At 54.7% G+C, this 21,785-nt stretch overlaps 1 protein-coding gene across 1 annotated transcript in view; it reads right to left on the bottom strand.

The window, feature by feature from the left end:
* BCOR (BCL6 corepressor) overlaps positions 1-21,785 on the bottom strand; it is a 51,068-nt gene that overhangs the window by 16,504 nt on the left and 12,779 nt on the right. The window contains 8 exon segments of the mRNA XM_084290942.1: positions 1,932-2,285; positions 2,684-2,965; positions 9,818-10,001; positions 10,462-10,515; positions 11,219-12,520; positions 12,522-14,045; positions 14,970-15,048; positions 16,485-16,614. Of these exon segments, the coding sequence (XP_084147068.1) occupies positions 1,932-2,285; positions 2,684-2,965; positions 9,818-10,001; positions 10,462-10,515; positions 11,219-12,520; positions 12,522-14,045; positions 14,970-15,048; positions 16,485-16,570 (3,865 nt within the window). The 5' untranslated portion in view covers positions 16,571-16,614.

Consider the following 21,785-nt stretch of genomic DNA (forward strand, 5'->3'; position numbering starts at 1 on the left):
CCCCAGCCCACAGGACCACGCTGCAGGCTGCCGTGTCCAGCTCCCGTCCCCAGCCCAGCTCCCAGGGGTGATGGATGGGGTCACCGCAGGGATCAGGGCTCCTGTGCTGGCCGGGGACCTGCGGGCACCACCTGGGAGCTGGGAGTGCCTGTTTGCAGACACAGAGAGAAAAAGGGCTGCAAGCAACAGGGCATGTTCCCGTGTTCGAAACACCCGCTTGAGAGCCGTGTGTTGGAGAAAAGTTTGAGGGCAGGTCCCGGGAGAGAAGGAGAAGCCAGAAGTCTTCATCCCGGTGTGACCACCCTGCAGAGAACGCTCTGCTGCACAACGGGGGGGAAATCTCCCCGTCCTAGTGAGCTGCAGAAAAGGAGACTAAAAGGTTTACACTTCAGTGGGGCTGGGGGAGCGCCGATAAGTGATTTGAGTGATCTCCAGTGCCTCGGCACAATGGCTGGCGAGGCACGATTTAGTCGGGTTTATGGGTTTGTTAGAGGCTCCCAAAAGCAGTTTTTTTGTAGCCACGGGGTGACTGGATCTGAATACCTCTGGGGAAAGGGCATAAATCGGGAGGCACCTTGTTTGATTTCCTGGGGTCATGTGTATGGGAAAGCCTGTTGCTACCATGAGAGGCATTGCAGGGGAAAGCTAGAGCATCCTCACACAGTGTGCCTTCTTGTTAGCGACCCTCGTTTCATCTCTACAAGATATCTTTTTCTGAAAGTACAAAGGGGAGCAGGTGATGGGCAGGGATGTTTGAGCTGATACCACGCTCACCAAGGCGGCACATAAAGCAAGGGAAGAAGAGTGAAAGCTCCCTTTAAACTAAGTTTTGATCTCCCCTTCCACAAATCCTTTTGGAGAACCTTCCCCAACCATAAGCATCAAAGTTTGGGGTTTTCTGCCCTTGGGTAATCCTAATGAGGGGAAAGATGGGTGGGGAGCTTTAGGACAGAAGAGATGGCAATAGTTCTGCCTGCAACCTGGAGATGCCACCCAGGAAAATTGTCCCAAAGTGCAGGACAACCTGGACTCAGTCTTTCCATCGGCACGGGACAACAGATCCACTTGCCTTGTGCTTCTCCCTCTTGAGGGGTCTCAGATGGATTACAAGCAAGGCTGGCTGGGGACACGAAGGCTTGATGAAGCTCCCAGCCCTTGAAGGAGCCCAAACGACCAACTCAGAGCTCCCCACCATGGGGACTGAGCAGAAAAGAGGGATGAGAAGCTGGAGGAGGAGAGGGAGGGAGGGAAGCTGCCAGAGACAAGGCAAGGAAAGCTGATGTTCCTGAGGAGGTGACTCCTGAGGACAGAGACACTGGGAAGACCTCAGCACCCGCACGTGGAGCAAGCCTGGGACAAACCAGCCAGGCATCCCCGAGGGAGGAAGACCAGCCTGGCTCCTGCCCCGGGAAAGGCAGGGAAGCCCAGCAGCAGGGAGGGTGATGGAGGCGTTGCGTTCCCCAGACAGAGCCGCTAGCTGTCCTGACGCTGCTTCACGGGGTCCCCGCCGCCCCAACCCAACCCAACCCAGCCCAACCCAACCCCACGCCCGCGTGGCCTAAGAGCCCGCTCGCTCCCCCCCTGGCCCAGAAGCGTCGTACGCCCCCCACATCTCCTCTAGAGGCACAATCTCCATCTTCACGTTATCTCCGGAGGGGTTATGGAAAGCCAGAACGCACACACACGCACGAACACGTAGGTACACGCACATACACAAACACATTTGCTTGTCTGCCAAATATCAGCTACGGTGCAACTCTTAGAGAGGAGGTGTCAGTGCTTATACAAATGGACATCTACAGAAAGATAGATAAGATAGATAGAGAGATATATCTTTAAAATAAAGCTCTCGACCATTCCTTAACATCGGTGGCAGCATGCGTCACTGTAAATGCTAAAGCCAGCTGGTTTCCCTAGTAGTCTCTGCATACCTTGTTCATTGTCACTTGTTTTGAGGGACTCTTCAGACCAACTTCTATTGCTTTTGGCCTCTGACCTTTTCTTGGTGTGCCTTTCTTCTGTGAAGTCTTTGACCTTTGCAGTGGCCTCTGGCTGAACAGCCTCAGCTAAATCTTTCCTGCTTTGCCGGCCCAACTTGCCGGACGGGGATCTCTCTGGTGACACCTGCTGCTCCCATAGTTCCCTAAGATGCTGCAGGTGACGCTGCTTTTTGGGATGGAGCCCTGTTAATTCAATGCACACCTTCAGGTTGGTCACCTCATTACAATTGGGCTCTTCTAAGTGGTTAGAGGAATTGTTTGTCATTTCCCTCTCAGGCCAGTCATCTAATGGAAAAATAACTAAAAATTAATCAAAAAGCCCCCTCAACTTAAAACAAAAGCTACATTTCACTTTCGGGGCATATAGTCTCAGCTTTACCACCACACTATGCATTTTAAAGGTTCGCTCATTAAGGGTTACATGCACTACAGGAACTCGCACTGCTGTGGCTCCAGTGTCCAACGACTAGTGCCTTACCCTCATATACCGAGGTTTTTATATATACATATATATATATACACATATATATACATACATATATATACATATATATAATTTCAAGTGAAATGACAGTGCTCACATTAGTAACTATCAAGTTCAAAAATGGAAACACATTAAGCCAAAGGGACGTTCCTTTCACGAGACATTCCTTGAGGGAGACCACAGCAAAATGCCAGCCTACCTTTGGAGCTCTTCTTCTTTTTTGCCTTTGACATGAGTTCATCCTGCAGCTCGTCCACAAAGTTTTCGTTTTGGCTGCCATCGTTTTGCACTCTCTCACCAGAGTGTTTACGCTTCCTGTCCAGACGTGGACATGGATGTTGGCCAATATCTTCTGCTGGCTGGTCTTCCGCTTTCTCGTATATAGAGTGTCTCTCTAAGTAACATTTCTCATTCGAGAGATCTTTTTCCTCCGGAGTTTCAAGAAAGTGACCTTGGTTGTTTTCTGCACTGGCAAAAGTACCTAGAAATAACAAATAAAAGAGACATAATAAGTACAAAAGAATTCACTGTGAGAAAGCTACGCTCTCCGATCCGTTCAATGTCATCCCTATCATGACTTAGGGTTTACAAGGCATGCAAATAAATACGAAATTGTACTTCAGAACAAATCTCCTCTGGTCAGCCTAAGTCGGCAGTTTTCTCAACAGCTAAGTACAAATCCCCCGAAAGTACAATACTTTGTGCCGTTTTTTTAAATCACTTTAAGAAGTGCAAAATTCACAATACTTGTAGCCATAGAAACATCACAATATGCTTTTTTTAAATAAAGAAACATCTTTAGATATCAAAAGCACAGACCCTTTTCAGCATGCAACCTCGCCCCCAAAAACCTTGGTAAGTAATAATCCACACTTCACTTTGTGACGACTTCCTTTTCAAAAATACTTTCTGACGATGGTAGAGTATTAGTTTTCCACTAATTCATAATCTTTCCCTAACTTCGCGCATCGAAATGCAGATTCTGACTTAAAAGCATTTGTCCCTTCTTCTGGAGATGTAAGTGGGAAACGGCGCACGCACACACATACAGAGGAATACCACTAAGAATAGCTATGATATTTTGCAAAAACCTCTACTTGAATCCAAGGTTATAAAAAGGCTTCCTCACTTAAAGCAATCAGCCAGTCGCTGTATATCACACGATCTTTATCACCTCCTTTTAAAAAAGACCTCACTTATTCGGGGAGTATTCCCAGCAATAGCAACCAGGTGAGCTTTGAAAAGCCTCCCGGAAAGCGGCCTGACAAACTGGCACAAAAATACCACGTTGCCAGGCTTGCTGTGCCTTCACCTCCCCCCCCCGGCTCTCTTCCCCCAAAGTTAGGGACAGCTCAAGTGATTTTAAATGGATGCTTGACTTAAAATGGCACTTCATCATCATCTTGAATGGGTAGTCTTTCTTTGGCTTAACCAAATGAGTAGGCAGAGGCGGTACAGGGTGTGTGGCTGCTCATCAGCTTTCTATTTAGCCCTCATGGCTAAAAACTGTATTTTCTCCACGCACGCCTGCTGCTGTTTGCCTCAACTCTCCCTCCTGCGTCCTGGCAGCTCACAGTCCCTCTTCCTCTTCGCCCTTCCTCCTCACTTCCCTTCCCGTTCATACATCTGCCGGTTCCCAGCTGGACTCGCGCCCATCCCCAGCCGTGCAGACATCTCCTTCCTCCCCCCGAGCCTCCCCAGCCTCCTCCTCCTCACAGCCTGCCTCCAGCTTCTGCTCTTCCCCCTCGCCAGGTGGGGGCTGCCCCCCTTCCCAGCCCCTCTGCCCTCCCATCAGGTCCCAGCCCCACCACACCTCCCCAGGGCACCCCGGGGTGCAGCCCAAGCGCATCCCACCAGATCTAGGAGAGCACCTTCCTACTGGTTTCACCACCACCCTTCAAATGCCTGCTGTCAGAAAGGGCAGGCAGGGAAAGGGAAAAAAAAAAAAAAAAAGAAAGAAAAAAAACTCTCTGATGATATTTTTCTTCACCACAACTTGGAAAAGGCTCCGAGTACCACCCAGCTGTTTGCAGGCACCGGAAGACCCAAGAGCATCGTTTTACACCGCTTGGGAAGCTGCCCGCAGGGCTGCTTCGTAAAACAGCCCAAGATATTTGGCCAAGAAAAATCCAAACAGAAGCTGACTTTCTCCAGGCGAGCGTCAGGACCTTCAGGCCACGCTGCTATCTGGTGACCCTGCGTCCCCCAGCGCCAGGCAGAATTTGGAAACACGCCGCGCTCACGCACGGGGCAGGGAGTGGCTGTGCAGCACACCAGCCGTGGCTCACACTACGGAGCAGTGTGCCTTTCAAGGATCCCGTTAGAAACGCCTCTATCAGATTTTGGTTTACATTTTTCACCATAAGGGAACATCATAATTTCAGCTCTCTGGCCCCGACAGCAGCTCCACAGCTCCCGCTGGCCATCCCCAGGCTGGGGCAGCCCTCCTGCTCACGGCGCTGCCTGCCCCTAAAAAAAGGCAGGCACATCCCGACCGGCCCCCGGAGAAGCTTGCACGGGGTCAGAGGAAGCAGCAGCAGCAGCCCGAGGAGGGCTTGGATGCTCTTAATCTCCGAGGCTCGCAGGAAGCAGCAATCTAATTCCAGCCTGCCGCCACCGAGGGCGACCGGCTTCGGATTAATTCCTTTTCGACTCGAGGAGGGCTTGGCACGGCCAGGCAGCGCGCCGCCCGCCCGCAGACATGAAAAGGAGGGCAGGGACGCCGGCTGGCAGCTCTCCCCCGCCGGCGCTGCTCGCGGGCTGCGGAGGACGGCGCGCACCCGCTCCTGCTCCCGCGGGTGAGAGCGTGAAGCCAGCGACCTCTCGGCTCGGCTCGCTAATCCCCATTGCATAACCCGCCTGCCACAGCGGGGGACGACGGGGCTGAGATGCTACGGGGGCAGGATGCTACGGGGAAGGGACGCTGTGGGGCTGGGGCACCACGCAGGATGCGTCCTCGCTGCCCTGCCTCCACCGCGGGTCTCTCTGGGGGTCTCTCCCCAGCAAGACCAGCAGAGGAGCACACGCTCTGCTCACACAGGCTCCACTCTGCCCTCAAAGTGTTTCGCCAGCAACCTGGACCAGCCGCAATGCTGCCCCATATTAAGGGAGAAACATCAGCAGGAAGCCTATCCTGTGCCCTCGACAAGAAGAATTTGTTTTTGCTTCTGTCCCCCACCCCCGTGTACCTACAACATCCTCTTCTCTGCCCCAGGAGGAAAAACAACAACAGAACGCTTTGGGTTTTCGTATCATCATTATTCAAACAGCGAAGAGGTAGCCCGAAACATAGGATAAATGCGGAGTTCTCATAGCAACACACCTCGATGAGTAAGGAGATTAAACTCTTACACGTGTTCCTTCCTCAACCCCCAAGCGCTCGCGACTCTCACCACAGCTGTGAGAACCAGCACCGACACCTCAAACCATTTCTTGCCGTCCTACAAAACTACAGACGAGCAACAATTAAGCAGCGGCTTCTTCACCTACGGTTCCTGCCCGAAGCCCTATTTCCTCGGCGCACCGGCTGCGACCTCGCGACAAACAGTCACACACACACACACAGGCAGCCCCAAAAAAAAAAAAAACCAACCAACACAACCACCCGCACAAACTGTCCTTCGTTTTTCCATCTTCCTGTTGCGGTCAGCTGGCGGAGACCGGGGCCTCCCATGCAATGCAAACAAGGAAACACATCTTAGCGTTTAAGCTGCAATTCTTTTGTTCAAATAACATGGCAGCTATAAACAGCTTTTCCTCTTCCCCGGAGCAACCTCGTACGGCGCTCCCTTATGCAAGGCACCCTTGATTCATCCCGGCACCTTAACGACCAGCCGAACGCTAAAAACCACTACCCAGCATCGAGATCGCACCGTGATTAAAACATTCAGCAAGGCGCCTTCAGCATCGAATTCAGAGCGTCCCACGGGGCAGAGGAAACATGGCTGATTTTGTCTTGCTTTTTTATTTTTATTTTTTTCCCCTCAAAGCATCCCTGCTTGGGAACTTTCCAGATTTGTTTCCTTCTGCCTGAACAAACAAACCGCCATCTCCTTGGGTGGACTTTTTTTTTGTTTTTTTTTCCCCTCTTTTTTTGCACTATGTCCCGTCGAAGGAAGGTAATGACTGACCAGGGCAAAGGACGTATTTACTGCTCCGACCTTGCGTTTGTTCAGGCATATTCACAGTCCAACAACAACAAGAAAAAAAAGAGACGTGGATTACCATGCGAACAGGCAGCTCGCTCCGATACTGAAGATCAGCCGCGAGCGCTTTGGCAAATCGCAGCCTTCGCTTTCACACCTATAAACTGCTTTAACTTTTTCCTCGCGACCTCACGCCCCAAGATCAGGCTTTGAACCCATCAGGTCCTATTTTCCCTGGGTAAGGATTAAACGGGGAGCGTCTCCCCGCTGTAAAATTAGACGAGCGGGTAATTAGGCTCCCCGAGGAAGAAATCGGCGGCGCGCAGGACGTGTTCAATCTTTCACACTTCAGTATGATTTCCAATACTGCTACGAGAGCGCTGCTGGTACCGACATGCGACCGTCACATGCCCCTATTGATGCGCGTGTCCGTGCCAATAGCTTAAATCACTTGATCTCTGCACAATTCTCTGACTCATGACATATGCATCCCATAATTTATCATGTTTGTGCTATGGAAATGCACCGTACGAGCATTGCCTCAGCAACATTTACAAGTCACCTTGGCAACAAAGCAGCTTCGCTGCTGTTCTCATAATGCCCAGCAAAACCTAAACAAGATGGGAGAGAATTAAAACACCTCGAGTTTAGCCCCTGGCTTAAATTTCTCGGTAATCTGGCATCACGGCTACCCCCTTAAATCAGGCACGAAGCTGCCACCTCTCTCTGGACAGCGCGATGAAGCTGAAGGAGGCTCACAGCACTGGAAAGCTACGTGCTGCCCAGTCGGAGGAAAAGTTTAAGAAATCAGATATTGCGCAAAATCGCTTTTGTTGCTGGGAAAAAAAAAAAAAAAAGAAAAGAAAAAAAGTCAGCTCGTGTGCTGTACACCTGGGAAAATTATCGAGCCTCAGGGTGAGCTTAAGAAACAGCCCGCATCCCCTCAGGTGCCTCTGCGAGCACCACCTGCCTGCCTTACTCAGCCCGTCCTGGTTGTTGCGCTGGCAGCTTCGGAGGAGCCGAGGGGGTGAGCAGCTGGCACGGCCCCGATCTGGCGCCGCGGGCGAGGAGGCAGCGCCGCAGCCGCGGCAGCGGAGGAGCCCTGCAGGCAGCCGGCAATCACAGTTTCGGTTGCGGTTTTCCTCCTCCCTCCCCGCCGACACCAGGCAGGTGACGTGGTCCCGGCGGGGGTCTCGCGGGGCGCGCTGCTCTGCTCGGGGTTTGCGACCTCCTCGGCATCCCCATGGCTCGCGGGAGGCAGAGAGGGAAGCAGGAGAGGCTCCAGACCGGGAGCCGCGTGGAGTTAGGGAGCTTTCAAGCCAAACGCAACAGCGTGGGTAGAAATTGGAGGAAACGGGAAGAAAATAGAGTTTCTCCCACGATCGGCGGCCGTGGCTCTCGCTGGTGATAAGCGAAGGAGAGAGGGGTGAGCATCGTGCTGGGAGACGTGTCGGGAGCGCTGGCAGCCCGAGCCACGCCGGCACCGAGCACCGGAGGCAATCCCGAGGCGTGAAACTCGGCCTCCTGATTTATCAGCTGCTGTCCCCGGGGGCAGAAGGTGAAACACCGTGATAAAAAACTTTTACTGAGGGCTGAATCTGTACCTGTAAGTACCGGCTGCTGCACGGCCAAGCGTGCAAAAGAGGAGCTCCCTCAGCAGAACCGAGCTGGGATTTTGGGGGTCTATAGATGCAGCCAGACTCTGAAGTATCACGTTAATTCAGAGCTCATTAGCAGCAGAGAGGAACGAGCTAACGTAAGGCTGAACACGCTTTCATCTCAAACACATTTTAACCAGCAGACCTAGACAAGACCATTTAGCCAGCGCAGCCGGAGACCTCACTAAGTGATGAATTTAAGGACACCCCGTAACGTCAGCCCCGTGCAAGGACGGCAGAGGAGAGGCTGTTTCAGCAGACAGCGATGCTGCACCCCCCTTCCTCCCCCAGCCCCCAAGGGGGATGCCCCACGTGCCCCCCACATGCCAGCTCTCGCTCCGTCCCTATGCACATCCCCGACCCCGCAGGACCCGGCTGGCCCTGCCATCAGGACAAGCCGGCAGCAGGACCCCAGGGCATCACCAGGGCAGCAGTCCCTGAGCTCTCAGCTTAACCACGGGGTTGCCTTCCTCCCTGGAGCCACCCCAGGGCACCGTGGTAAAGGGAAAACCCAGCTGGCTCCCCAGAGAGCTCAGCCTCCCCGTCCCCACCCCGGCACCTGCTCCGCTCCAACAACTAAAAGTTCCCCTTGCTGCCTGCCCAGGCCGCTTGCTGTTCAGGCTGCTACGGCAGTGACAGCGATAGCGCAGTGACTTGATTTAGGTGAGCAGCCGAGCAAGTCCGATTGACCGGCATGCTCTCTGCCAAAAGCATTAAACAAAGACCAGAGCAATAATTCAAAGTTATTAAATTGCCCGAACGAAATCTCCTACTGGCCCTGCTCGCGAATCTCCACCTACCGAAGAGCAGAGTTAACCACCGAGTTACACAAGCGCGTGCACACCCGCAGATGCACACACAGGCGCACGCACCGTGGAGCCTGCACTGCGCTTCCTCTTGTTTTGCAATGCTTTCGGCATCATTTTTTTATTTTTTTATTTTTTTCTGGGTGGTTAACAACGACGCAGCAGCAGGGGGAACTGATCCTTCCCTTAATTATTTAGGTAAAAGAAAAACAATTTGGAAATTGATGGAAGCCAGATGCTTACCAACGGTTCCCAAATAAAAAGTGATTTCGTCTGCATGCGGTAAAAAAGTTAACGCTGCTTATTTACATTTGCCTTGCTTTCGGGGCAGCGCTGCTGGCTGCTGCCTCCACGGCCCCAACACCTTGCCGCAGCCTCGAGGAAGCAGCCAGCCCCTCCAGCCCCCAAGGACTGCATCAACCAGGCGCATGCAACCCCAGCCACTGCAAGAAGTCACCCAGGCAAACAAGTTTTGTATCATTTGGAGTTATACAGGTTTTTTTTTTATGGCTGAGCCAGCCCGGCACGTTCCTGCTCCCATCACCCTCCTACCCTGGCCGTGCCACCAACGCCCATTGAGGCTGGGGTTTGGGGTCTCATACGTTCACGACCTGAAGCAGCAACACCACAGGAACACGGAGACTATTCCACGCACTGCGCTGCTGCGAACTGCCGCGGCACAGACACACGCACACGCTTCAGAAAGCCATCGAAACTCGCTTACATCTGTCATTGTCATTTTGGTCAGCAATGGCATCTTCCAGAGCGACAGACTTTGGCTTCTTTTCACTGTTTCCTTTCAAGTTTTCCCAGTCTGCCTGGCTGAATCTGCAGACCTCTGAGTCTTTGGTAGCTGTTTGGCCTTCTCTCTCTTTCATCTCCAACTCTGAGAAGCGCATCATTGCACGCTAGAAAGAGAATTGATATGAAAAAAAAAGTCTTGCGATAAAAGCCACTTCATTTACCTTACCTTATATGAAAGTATTTCCAAAGAAAAATCTGCTCAAAACCAATGTTTGAGAGAGACAGCTTAGCGTAAGAGTTTAAATTACCTGGCTTGTAAAACAGTATTCTAGCATCTATATGCAAATAGCCACACAATTCTTTCATATGTAAGGATATAAATATATATAAACGTACATACTGTATATAAAACAAAAACATTCCGTTTTGGAGGTAAGAGACAAAAACAAAAAGGAAAAAAAAAAAGGAAAAAAAACAAAACAAGAACAAAACAAGAACAAAACACAAAACTGTACAATGAATAAAGACGACCATGGCCCACAAACTTCCCTTTGTGTATTTGGAAATGAAATTTAACTCAAAGGTTTATGTAAGAGTCTAGTAATAAAAATTTGAAGAACTGACCTCACAGTAAGCAGCAGGTAGACATAAAATACTGTCCTCTTGTAATCCTTCCATCTATGTAATTAAAATGGGCACTCAATGGATCATTTAGATAATTTCATCCATTTTTATAAGCACAAACCACTTCTTTTCTTAACAATGCAAAACAATTTGGCTTAACTCATCTGTTCATTAAAAGTAAAATACCTTAAGGCTATTCCTACACAGTATCTGTCTGCCATCCCTCAGCATCAAACCTCAGCACTGCTCCTACTCTTTACTACACATTCTCCTGGTGAAAACGTTGCATAAGACCCACTAATACATGGCTGCTACTCCTCTCCATCACACGTCACGTTTGGCATACTAATCAGAACTTCTGGATACACTTTTGCTGGCTGACACTGCAGGCCAAGTGAGAAATTACAGCCACCGCTAGCGCTAGCATAGCATGCATTCCTGCTCGACTCCCCTCCGTAACTGCAAAAACATTTCATACATACATTAACATTTCTAGCAGATCTTATTAAGAGCCCTTTACCACTTACTCGTGCACGCATACAATAAAAGCCATACATACTATTCTTTACGTAACCTCGCTTTAATTAACAGACTTCTTTTGCTATTTTTAACCGTTCCTGACGAGCACGCCCTAGCAGAAAAAAAATCCCTACGCTTCCCCACCTGCGCTGCTTATGCCAAACTTTAATACTTGACTGCGACTTACAGCCGAGAAATCACTTAAAAGCGCCGCGGTGGTTAAGCCGCAGGGACTCACCTGTAGCGCCCGCTGCTCCCGGCTGAGCTGACTCGAATCTGCGTACAGTTCGGTCGTCACACACTTGAAGCGGTCACCTACATAACCGGCAGAGTTTGCGATCCGCTTGGCCAGTTTGGATGGCTTGGGTTTCAGTATTTTGCCATCCGCAGAGTCCGCGTCGTCGGCTCCATCTTTGGTATAGGTCTGATTGGTGTCGAGGCTCGGCTGCGTGCTTGCCATGCAGAACTGCTTCGCGTCGTCCTGCACTTTGCTGAAAGCCAGAGCCGGGCCATCGGTCTCGTGGGCAGCTTCCAGGAAGGCAGGCGCGGGCTGGACGGCCACCCTCTCTTTGTTTTGGCTTGCAGGTAAGTCCTCCTTCCTCAAGCCGAACACGGCCGAACCCTGGGCTTGCTTAAAATTATAGGTTTCGTGCAGATCGTTATTCCTTCCAAACTCCTCTCTCATCACAATAAAATCTCTGTGCTGAGACGCCTGTTCTACCTTGTGCTTCGTAGGGTCATTAGCCTGATTGCCGCTCTCAGCAGCGAAGCCGGTTTTCGTTAAATTCGTTTCGCTTTTAGCATCCTGCTCATCTCGCAGCAGGTCCGGGAAGAGGTGCTTGTCGCTCTTGGCAGCGTTTTTGCCGTGGCCGGAGCTCTGGTGCAGCTTCACGCTCTTGTCGCCGGCTGCCTCGAAGTGTATCTTCCCGCCGGTCTCCAGCAGCTCGGGCAGCCTGCTGCGCAGCGCCGGGTCCTCGTAGCGCACCCTCTCGTGGGACCTCGACCTCCTCTCCGACTTCTCCTCCTTGCTCATCTCCAGCGCCGAGTGCTGCAGCAGCATGGGGTGCACCATCCCCATGCCCAGCGCGTCTTGGTAGGTCATGAACTCGCCCCGGCCGGCCGGGAGGCTGTAGGGGAGGCCGGGTTTGGGAGCCAGGTGGCCGGGGTACAGGCTGCCGTTGGGCAGCAGGACCGGGTGCGGGTAGACGTGCCCCTTCCCGTGCAGGGACAGGGGGCTGATGGCCAGACCCTCCGGGACGGGGTACGGGAGGTAACTCCTGGGGTAGGGCAGAGGTGGGGAGCGAAACGCCTCGTTGGGTGGCAGAAATATGGGGCTGGAGGCCAGGGCGCTCTCGCTGGCCTTGAAATTAGCTTCCTGGCCGCAGGACTTGGCCACCTTATTGCTGTGCTTGGCCGAGGCGGCCACGGGCTGCCCGACGTGCTGGATGACGGAGGCCGTGCTCTCCGCGCCGCCCCGGGCCGCCTTGGCGCAGTCGGCGTTGGCGTTGGGAGCCGGCGAGGCCGAGGCCGGCCGCCCCCCCCGTCGGCACCGTCCCCGCAACGCTACCGACCACCGCCTCCGTGCCGCCCATCCTGGGGCAGGAGGAGCTCCGCTGCTGCGGGATCACCCAGTCCAGCGCCTTGTTTTTCAGAGGGACGCTTTTGCCGCTCTCCTCGCCGGGGCCGGGGCCGGGAACGATCCAGGAGGACGGCGCCGTGCTGATGATTTCGGGCCGGTAGATGGGGCAGCCGTTCCCGGGGGAAAGGGTCTCCTTCTGGGCATCGCCCCCCGGCAGCAGCGCGCCGCCTCCCGCCCGGCCGTGCACCAGCACCGTCGGCGGCATCTTTTTGACGTGCTCCGCTTTGCCGGCAGCCTCGGCGTCGACCACCTTGGCCGACAGGTCCAGGGGCTTGTCGGTGACGTCTTTGGTTGGAGCCTGCTTTTCCAGGAGCGGGGGCGACCGGCTGTCTTTGCGGTCGTGGCCGGCTTTCCTGACGTGCGGCGCCGCCTGGGCAGGACCCTCGGCCGCCTCGCCAGCCTTGGGCAGCTTCCCGTTGGGCAGCCGGGCGGGGGGGAAGTCGGCGCTCACGTTCAGGTAGGGTTTGGGGAGCGCGACCGAGGAGGAGGGCGAGGTGGCGATGCTGGGGAAGTGTTTGTGAAACTCGGCGTAGGCGTCCCCGACCTGGGCGGGCAGCGGGAGGCGCGGGGACGGCCGCGGCGAGTGGGGCAGCAGGAGCGCGGGGTCGGGCGCCATGCCGGTGGGCGCCGTCTTGGCGGCGGGGACGCGGGGCTGTTTGCTGTTCTGCAGGTGCGGGTAGGCGTGCGCCTCGACGGGGGTGCCGGGGCTCACCCCCATCTTCCAGGACAAGCTCTTATCCGGGCAGTGCACCAAGGGCGGGATGGCCGGAGAGGCCGAGGCGGCCGAGATCCTCATGGGCGAGGCGAGCGACGAGGGGATGTGCGGGGCGACGTAGTGGGAGGGAGGCAGGTACAAAAAGCGCTCACCGTTCGTGCACACGGGCGAGTAGGCCAGGTGCTGCGGTAAGCTGTAAGTGGACTGCTGAGGTAGCAATGCCTTGTACATGTTCAACGAATACTTATTTGGTGAGTCAAGGAAAGGGTATATGGTGGGTGTCGCCCCCTCCATGTAGGGATTCACCCAGGGGAGCCTTAGGTAGCTAGCACCATTGACACCGAGGGGGCTCTGCTTGTCGCTCGCGGCTCGGTCCAAGCCCAGCGTCTCTCCCGTCGGGACAGAGTTTTTTTGTATTCCAGGTGGCGTTTTGTATATAGCGCTGAAGCCGTTCGGGCCTTTTCCAGCGACGGCCGCATTTTCTACCGCTTCGGGGGGATTAGACTTAAACTGAATCTCTGGATTTCTTTCGGGAGTAAATCCGAGACCAGCTATAGAACTTGTAGCATCCCGCGACTTTTCGGAGCCGATTCCGCACAAGCTGGAATAGACAATACTACTGGGGACTCTGAGTCCTTCTCGCATAAGTCCAGACCTGTCCATACTCAGAGCTGCGAGACTGTCAATGCGATGGGCTGTAGTTGCATCCACCTTTACAGAACAAGAAATAGGTTACTTTCGCGTTCTGCTGAAACTGCTACCGCTCAGACTACAGACACACGTCATCGTTTTGAAGAGAAACACCACCAAGGCAAACAAACACACGTTTCGCTGGGAGAGCATGCACAAGGTTGGCCACACCGGAGAGCGTGAGGACAGGAAGCTGCAGAACAACACAGACCACCGCAGACAAAAAGATAAGGATCACTCTACATCTGAAAACTAAAACCAAAGGCTTGAGGACCCGTAGCCCAAACACCCAAAAGTGGCCCAGAGCTGACGCTCGGTGGCACTGCTCCCGTGCAGCGCCGCGCCAGCTGGCTCCAACTCCTTGACCCCAGCCCCACGGAGCAAGAGGGTGAGGGCACGGAGAGCAGAGCTTGGGGGAGAGCCAAGAGAGAAGGAGGGAGAGCATCTCCTCCTCCTCCTCCAGGACCTCCTCCGCAAGGTTGATCCGCAAGGCAAGGCATCTGAGCACGTGGCACAGAGGAACATCTGCCGTCACTCAGCGGCACAGCGCTGAGCTTCTTCTCCGCTCGCTGCTCCCCACGTACACTCGAAGGAGGAAACTGCCAGCTTTGCTGAAATGTCGATGTGCTCGAGGATTAAACCCTCTCGTTAGACGTCGTGGTGTGCTGCGTGACATTACTCATGACGGAGCGAGGGAAAGACGGTGAAGTCACACAGCAAGGCACACCACGAAGTCAGAGCGGAGAGACTAACGAGATAAGCAAAAGAGTCCCGTGTCACCGCTTCCCAGAAAGAACCCCCGTGTGCCCGAGCATGGATAAAACTGCAAGAAAAAGGCATTTTAATCGCTTCTCCAAAGGCAACATGCACTAACGCCCGCGGGTGGAGATGGGGAGGGAAGGACAGGCGCTGATGCAGGCTCAGCACGAAGCTACGGTTTCTTACCACGCTGTGATTCAGGTGATTTTCCTCCCTCAACTCCAGTCTGCTTTTCGGTGCATCGCCATCATTAACTGGAATTTTCCTGTTTCAAAAACAGAAGCTGATTATCGGGAGACATCCCATGCATCTCCTATCAGCACGAGGTTGTGTCACCTCCATACCCCGATTCCCCTAGGGAAGTCCCACGCGACACCGTATTTACCGTGCCGCGTACCAACGCACAGTGACTGCTTCACAAAGCGAGGACCATTTGAAAACAACTACAAAGGGCTTTGAAACGAGGACCGCGCTAAGCGCATCTCGGAGCAGCCTCTTCCAACGCACAGGATCGTTGCCAAGCTTTTCTATTTTGACCCCCCCTCCCTCCCCCACCGCCTTTTTTTCTTTTCCAAGGAGAAAACACACCGTTTTCAACGTGCCCTTTTCACGTACCGCCCATAAAGGCTGCAAAGGAGAAAATTAAAACACACACACTTGTATCACACGAACGTCAGCTGCTCCATGCTAAAGAGGGAGCTGCACATCTGTGCCATACCAGTGTTGCAGCGCTGGGACTTGTTATCACGGCAAGCACCGATAAAGAATATACCTTAGTGCCAAATCTCAAATCCCGGGGATAAAAACCGCTGACATGCGGCAGAAGGAAAGTTTCACCATTACCCCACAGAACCCCTTTCACTCCAAGTGCTTAAAGGCACACCATCGCCTCCCTCGGAAACGCGACGACAACGTGTTCGCCTCGTCAGCGACACGTAAAGCCGTACCTAAAAAACCGTGAGGAGAGGTGAGGGCTGCCAAGCGAGACGTCTGGCTGCTTTCCTGCAGTTTATGTTTGCAAGGAGTTTTCCCTGCAAAACCCCAAAACTTTCCCCGGCTTCTGGGAGCCTTTCCCCACGCCGGTGAGAACACAGGCTCAAAGGGAAGGCAGAAAAAACACTAAAACCACACGAAATTGGCACGGGGAACTGAAGGCGTACCTGAAGCTCCGTGCTGAGGGCACTGCAAGTGCCTGCATCACCCCATCGAAAATTATTAAAAACTGTAATTTTGATCATCAAAAGAACAATATTTGGCCACGAACAGGCCACTGTTCCTATTGCACAGGCCAAGCTGCTTGTTTGAAGGTGGAGAACGCCGAGCGCCACGTCCGAGCCCCCCCCCCGCCGCACAGAGCCACGGCGAGAGCCTGTGCAGCGCTGGCTTTAATTCCCCTTCACAAATATGAAATAATAAATTAATTGTAAAAGCGCGCTTAAAGGCTGCTTTGGGGAGTAATCTCTTTAAAGGGCGTCCCCGCTTCGCTGACCCAGGTTGCCTGTTAAATAGTAAATCACCGGCTGCTCCACCGCTCTCGGGCACGGCTGGTTTCTCCCCGCCTCCCCCCTCGGAGCCGGGCTGATCTCGATGCGAGGAGGCAGCTCCCTGCTCCGGCTCCGGGGAAGGCAGCGAACGAACTCCGAGACCCGCACGCTGCAGAATTACGGTGCGGTTTAACTCGCCAGGAGCTTAAATATTTACCTGTCTTCATTAATTCCACACATGCGGACCCTCTCATTGCTCATCCAGCTATGAACGTTGCCATACAGGGGAGTTGCAGAAAGCATGACGTCTTCTTAAAAATCGCTGCTTTTCTTCACGGTTTTATATTCTATTAAAAAAAAAAAAAAAAAGAAAAGGGGAAAAAAAAAAAAAAAGTTGAGCAGATTTGTCTAGGAGGAAGTGCAAACATCACAGCGGAGCAGCCAGCCTCCCTCCGGGTAATTAATAATGAATGCAGGATTGGTGCGGGGAGCGAGCTGCCTACGTTAACCGCTAAGGGAGATACCCTGCAATAAAGGAGCAAATTGAGGGCATTTATAGGTCAGAGGAGATGGATCTTTTCCCCAGCGCGCATCCAGAAAATTAAGAATCATTCCAGGCTATCGACAAATAAAACTTTCTCCGCCGCCTTCAATTGGAACACGAAATGATTCAGCCGGCCAAGTGCGCGCCGGTACCCAAACGTTCACCTCACAGGGGCCGAAAGGGCAGGGGAGCCCCTGGGCGCCGGGGGCAGGTTGGAAAGCACCCGCAGGCAGGCAGGCAGGCAGGCTGACAAAATCCCCACGTTGGGAGCACGGGGGAGCAGGATGTGCGTCGCAGGAGCAGCAGCCCCGCACCGTGTGCGTGAGCCGCGCCGAGGGCTGGGAAAGCGTTCACGTGAGGAGCGAGACCGAGGAGCCGCTTTCCGCGGAAGGGAGCCAAATAAAAACCTCCCCTTGAGCGTCTGCACATGGCTAACTTGGAGAAAGGGGTTAAAAATAGTAAGTGGGTTGGCGAGCTCCCCACCCCTTGATTTGATTAAGCACCGAGCCCTGGTGGCTTCTGCATCGGAGCTGCTGCTGCTGCTGCTGCTGCTGCGAGTGCTTTCAGTAATTCAATGACGCCTGCTCACTCCAGGGAAAGAAATCATTAGCGGGCTCGCTGGAGAAGTATTAGCAGTCCAAGAGGATCGGCGCTGCGTGCAGCGGGAGAGGCAGGTGAAAGGTAACCGCATTTTCGCGTCCAGCGGCGGAGGGGAATGCCTCTCCCTCCCCGCCACCTCTCCTCACGCCACCTCCGCTCGCATTAAATTCTAGTTTGCTGCATGAGTGAAGTGTCAGGACAAGCTGCGTTTTATTAACAGGATTATCGCGGCGCATGATTTATTCCAGTGCAAGATTTTAATTGCTCTTTGGAGGTTGAGTCGTTTCTTTTGACTGAGCTTCAGCCTGCATCCTGCTGCTAAATGCTGGGTTAATAAGTAGGGGGAGCCTTTAATGCACAGGATATCCCTCAGCTCTTCCTCTCTCACAAAAATAGAAGCCTTTAAGCGGGAGGCATGATACTCCTTTTACACACACACAAGCCAGTAACGGGTGATTGACCACTGGGAGTTTAATGCATAACGTCTCCCAAAGCATACATGCTTCCCCAGCAAACTCATTTCCTTTGTTAGGCTACAGAATATGCAAATGATCGCTTTGGCATTTAATGGGGAAGAATCCCAGATTGTGCCTTTAACACAATACTTCACACACGTTCAGAGAGATTTAAGAACTAAAACGGCAGGAAAGCCTTGTTCCCGAACACTTTCTTCTCCCCTTAGAGAGGCCTTTTGTGCAAAACTCCACGTCTGGAACAAATGTATATTAATGAAACGGCGTGTTGACCCTCCTTCTCTCCAGAACGGTTAGCTTTCCATAATGAAGTCCACAAAAATTGCTGCGAGGAAACAAAAATCTGCGGAGATTAGATACTGCGCTATCATTCAGAAGGAGTTATTTCACTGGAAAGACGGTTTCTGGACAGATTTACTGTTTTCCAGATGCGCCGCTCGTAATGTTTTCAATAGAGGCAGCAGCAGCATGGCGAGAGTGATTTAGGGTTTTACATAAGGTTAGGAGCCGCCCCGCGCGCTGCATCAGCTGCCAGCAACGGGCACGGGCTCGCGGGAGGCCAGGCTCACAGGAGGCCTGGCTCACACCCCGCTGGCTTTCGGGGTGTCCCGCTTTCCCCGCTGGAAACGTATCGCCGAGATAAGGCGCCGTGCCTCAACCAGAGCCATCCGTCCCCTGACACGTGCAGATAATGAACCGCCAAAGCCGTGTGGGGGACCGATGGGCTCCCCACGTGCAGCGGGTGACCCGGAGGCCCCGTATCCCTCTGGCACAGCCACGCAGGGCGTGGAGAAGCATGGGCACGAAGCCCTCTGGGCACCAAGCTGCCAGCCCCCGTCCCCAAAAGCCGCCCCCTGGGCGCGCACGGCCCCGGGTGCACGCGTGTGCGCGTTCCTAATCGCCGCCCTGATGAACTTCTTGTGAACTGCTTAAAAGTGGAGGTCTGCTGAACGAGCAGCGGCGCCACTGCCAGCCATAATTTCATTGCAACGAGCAACAGACTTTTAACTCTTCGCACACCCCTGGTCCTTTCCTCCTCCCTCCCGTCGCCTGTCCCTCTGGGGGCAGGGGGACTGGGACAGCAGCCACCACCCTCCGGGACCGGCGGAGTGCCGGGGGGGCTCCGCTGGGTGCCCGGGGGCACCGGCAGCCCTCGGGGCGGCGGGGGAGCCGTGGGGAGGATGGAAACGCTCCTATTTATACCGCACTTCCGCGGGGGCGGGCGCAGCCGGCCCCGTTATGAAACCCCGACGGCAGGCTGAGCTGCGCGCTCCAGCGCAAGGTACCAGCGGCGGAGGAAGCCAAGGACACGGCCCTTCTTCTTCTTCCTCCCCCGTCTCCTCCTCCTCCTCCTCTTCTTCTTCTTCCCTCTCTCCTCCTTCTACCCCGTGTCCCCTGCAGGGCTCAGGAGCGCCCCGCGGCCCCCCGGGCGCCCCTGCGGCTCGGAGCAGGGCTCGGCCGCCGGAGAGCGCCCGGCATTTCCTCCGGGAGGTGTCTGGCCGATAAAGCTATTTGCGGCTAAATATAGCCGGTGATGCACGGAGGGAGGGAGGGAGGGGGGCCGGGTGGGGAGGAGGAGGAGGAGGAGGAGGCACGGAGGGAGAAGGGGGAGGAGGAGGAGGAGGAGGAGAGGCTGGGGAGGGGGGGGGGAGCGAGGCACGCAAGGCACACGCGGTTCCGCAGCGCTGCCGCCGTGTGAAACCAGTTGTGAAAAGCGCCTGCAAGCACTAACCTGCCTCCCGGCGTGCTGCCGAGCGGCGTGCCGAGCCGTGCCGTGCCGTGCCGTGCCGTGCCGAGCCGGGAACACCCAGCGCCCCGCGCCGCAGAGAGGCAGGCACAGGCACACAGCACACGGCGCTGCTCGGGCAGCCGATTAAAAAAAAAAAAAAAAAAAAAAGAGAGAAAAAAAAAAAAAAAAGGGAAACGTTTCGGGTCTCCCTCGCAACGTCAACAGACTTTTGGCAGCCATGGACGCCAGCAGCAGCAAAGTTTTGTTAACGCGCTCCTGGCGTGGAGACGAGAGAAGCCCGGTGCCCGCGGGGAGGGGGAGGAGGAGGAGGAGGGGAGAGGGGGGAGGAAGCTTCCCCGTGCCCTAGGGGATAACTAGGGAGGGGGGCAGCCCCTTGTCGCCCCCCCCCTCCCCAACACGAGGTGAAAACCGGGCCGCGGGAGGCTGGGGGGGGATTTAGGGGGGTTGCTGGAGGAAGCCCGTCGGGGCCGGCGGCTGCAGCGAGCCAGGAAGCGGGGCGGGAGGAGAAGTGCAGCGGCGCACGAGTTCCCTTTTGGCGCCTTTACTCTTTCCACCTCCGAGCTCCGCCTGGCAGCCCGCCAGTTTCCACTTGCACAAGCCACAGAGAGCCCTCGGCAGCCGTCGGGGAGGAGGAGGAGGAAGGCGGGGGGGGGGGAGGACAGAGCAAAAAGGGAGGGGGGGGGGGAGGTTGGAGCTCGGCTGCGAGCCGCCGAGCGAGCGCGCCGGTGGCACCGGCAGGCGCTTAAGCAAACAAGGCGGCCTTTCGGAAATTAAAAACAATGCAATAAATTACCCAGCTCGGGGCCGGGGCCCCCCCTCTTTCTTTCTCTCCCCCCCCCCCACTCCTGCCTACCGCCGCCGCCGCTTGGTTCCAGGCCACTGAAAGGATCATTTCTAGATTTGTGAAAATCCCTGCGAGAGGGAGTGAAAAGCAATCGGGGACTCGTAGCAATCGACTTCGATTAGCCCTCAGCCCGCTCATCTGGAGCTTGATTTAAAGGGCAGCGCTTGCGCGGTATTTATAAGCTTAAATGCGGGCAGCTGCTTATGAATGTGTGCAGCTCCCTCGTTTATCTTGTACCTCCGACTTACATATTTACGAGTTATAAAAACAACGACCTGTGCCACCCGCTCGAAAGGAGACTTTAAAGCCACCGTGTTACTGCGCCGTTTACAACGCGCCGTATAAAGCTCTGGCAACAGCCAGCCATCTAATATTAGACCAGCGTTTAAACTAGAGGGGTGGCTGCGCTTTTTTTTTTTTTTTACACCAAAAAAAAAAAAAATACCGCGGGTTATTTTCTGCAATCTCCACACGGCATCACCGCTAGTGACACGTTTTGTAAACCAGAGGAGGAAGCTGCAGCCTAAGTAGCCGCCGCTCGGATCCGCGGATTAGAGAAGAAGTTTGACCTTTACCCGGGACGTGTGGCATTTCATTTAACCATAAAGCTAAGCACAATGCGCCAGCGAGATCGCTAAACCGATTTAAAATACATCTTGAGTCATGCGCCACGCTGCTGCGCTTCGCTTCTCGGCAGCGCGCAGGCGAGCGCAAGGGGGTCGGCGGCTATTTTAAGGCTCCTGCCGCAGCCCCCCCCGCTCTCCGGCGGCTCCCCCCCACATCCCCATCACGTGTGGGACGGCGACCGGGACTTTCTGCCGTGTAAACACAGCGCTGCGGAGCCAGCCGGGGGCAGCCGGGGCCGCCGCTCCGCTCCCAGCCGCCGGGGCTCCCCCCCTCGCCTTGCCCCCGACGGGGGGCACGGCCGCGGGGGGGCCGCTGCGCAGCGCAGCGCCCGGCGGAGATCCCCCCCCTCTCTTTTCCATCTCCCCCCGATTTTTCCTTCTCCTCCCCCGCCCCGATGCTGTCGGGGGGGCTGCGGGTCCCCCCCCTCTCTTTCCCCGGCTCCCCCCCCCCCCCCCCGCGCCGTCTGTCACGCCTTGGCCCCTGCACAGCCCCGTCGCTGCGCCGTAGCGGCAGCAGCGCTTTCCCCCCTTTCCCATATGCTGCGAGGCGAATCATTGCCTTGCTCTCAGCGCCGGCTGCAGCCAAAAAGGGAAGGGAGGAGGGAAAGGAGAAGAAGGAGAAAAAAAAAAAAAAAAAAAAAAAAGTTTTCAATTAATGATAAGCCTAGGAACTGGGGAAGG

Source organism: Netta rufina (genome assembly GCF_964035555.1).
Source record: "Netta rufina genome assembly, chromosome: 1".
In the NCBI taxonomy this organism is placed as follows: Eukaryota; Metazoa; Chordata; class Aves; order Anseriformes; family Anatidae; genus Netta; species Netta rufina.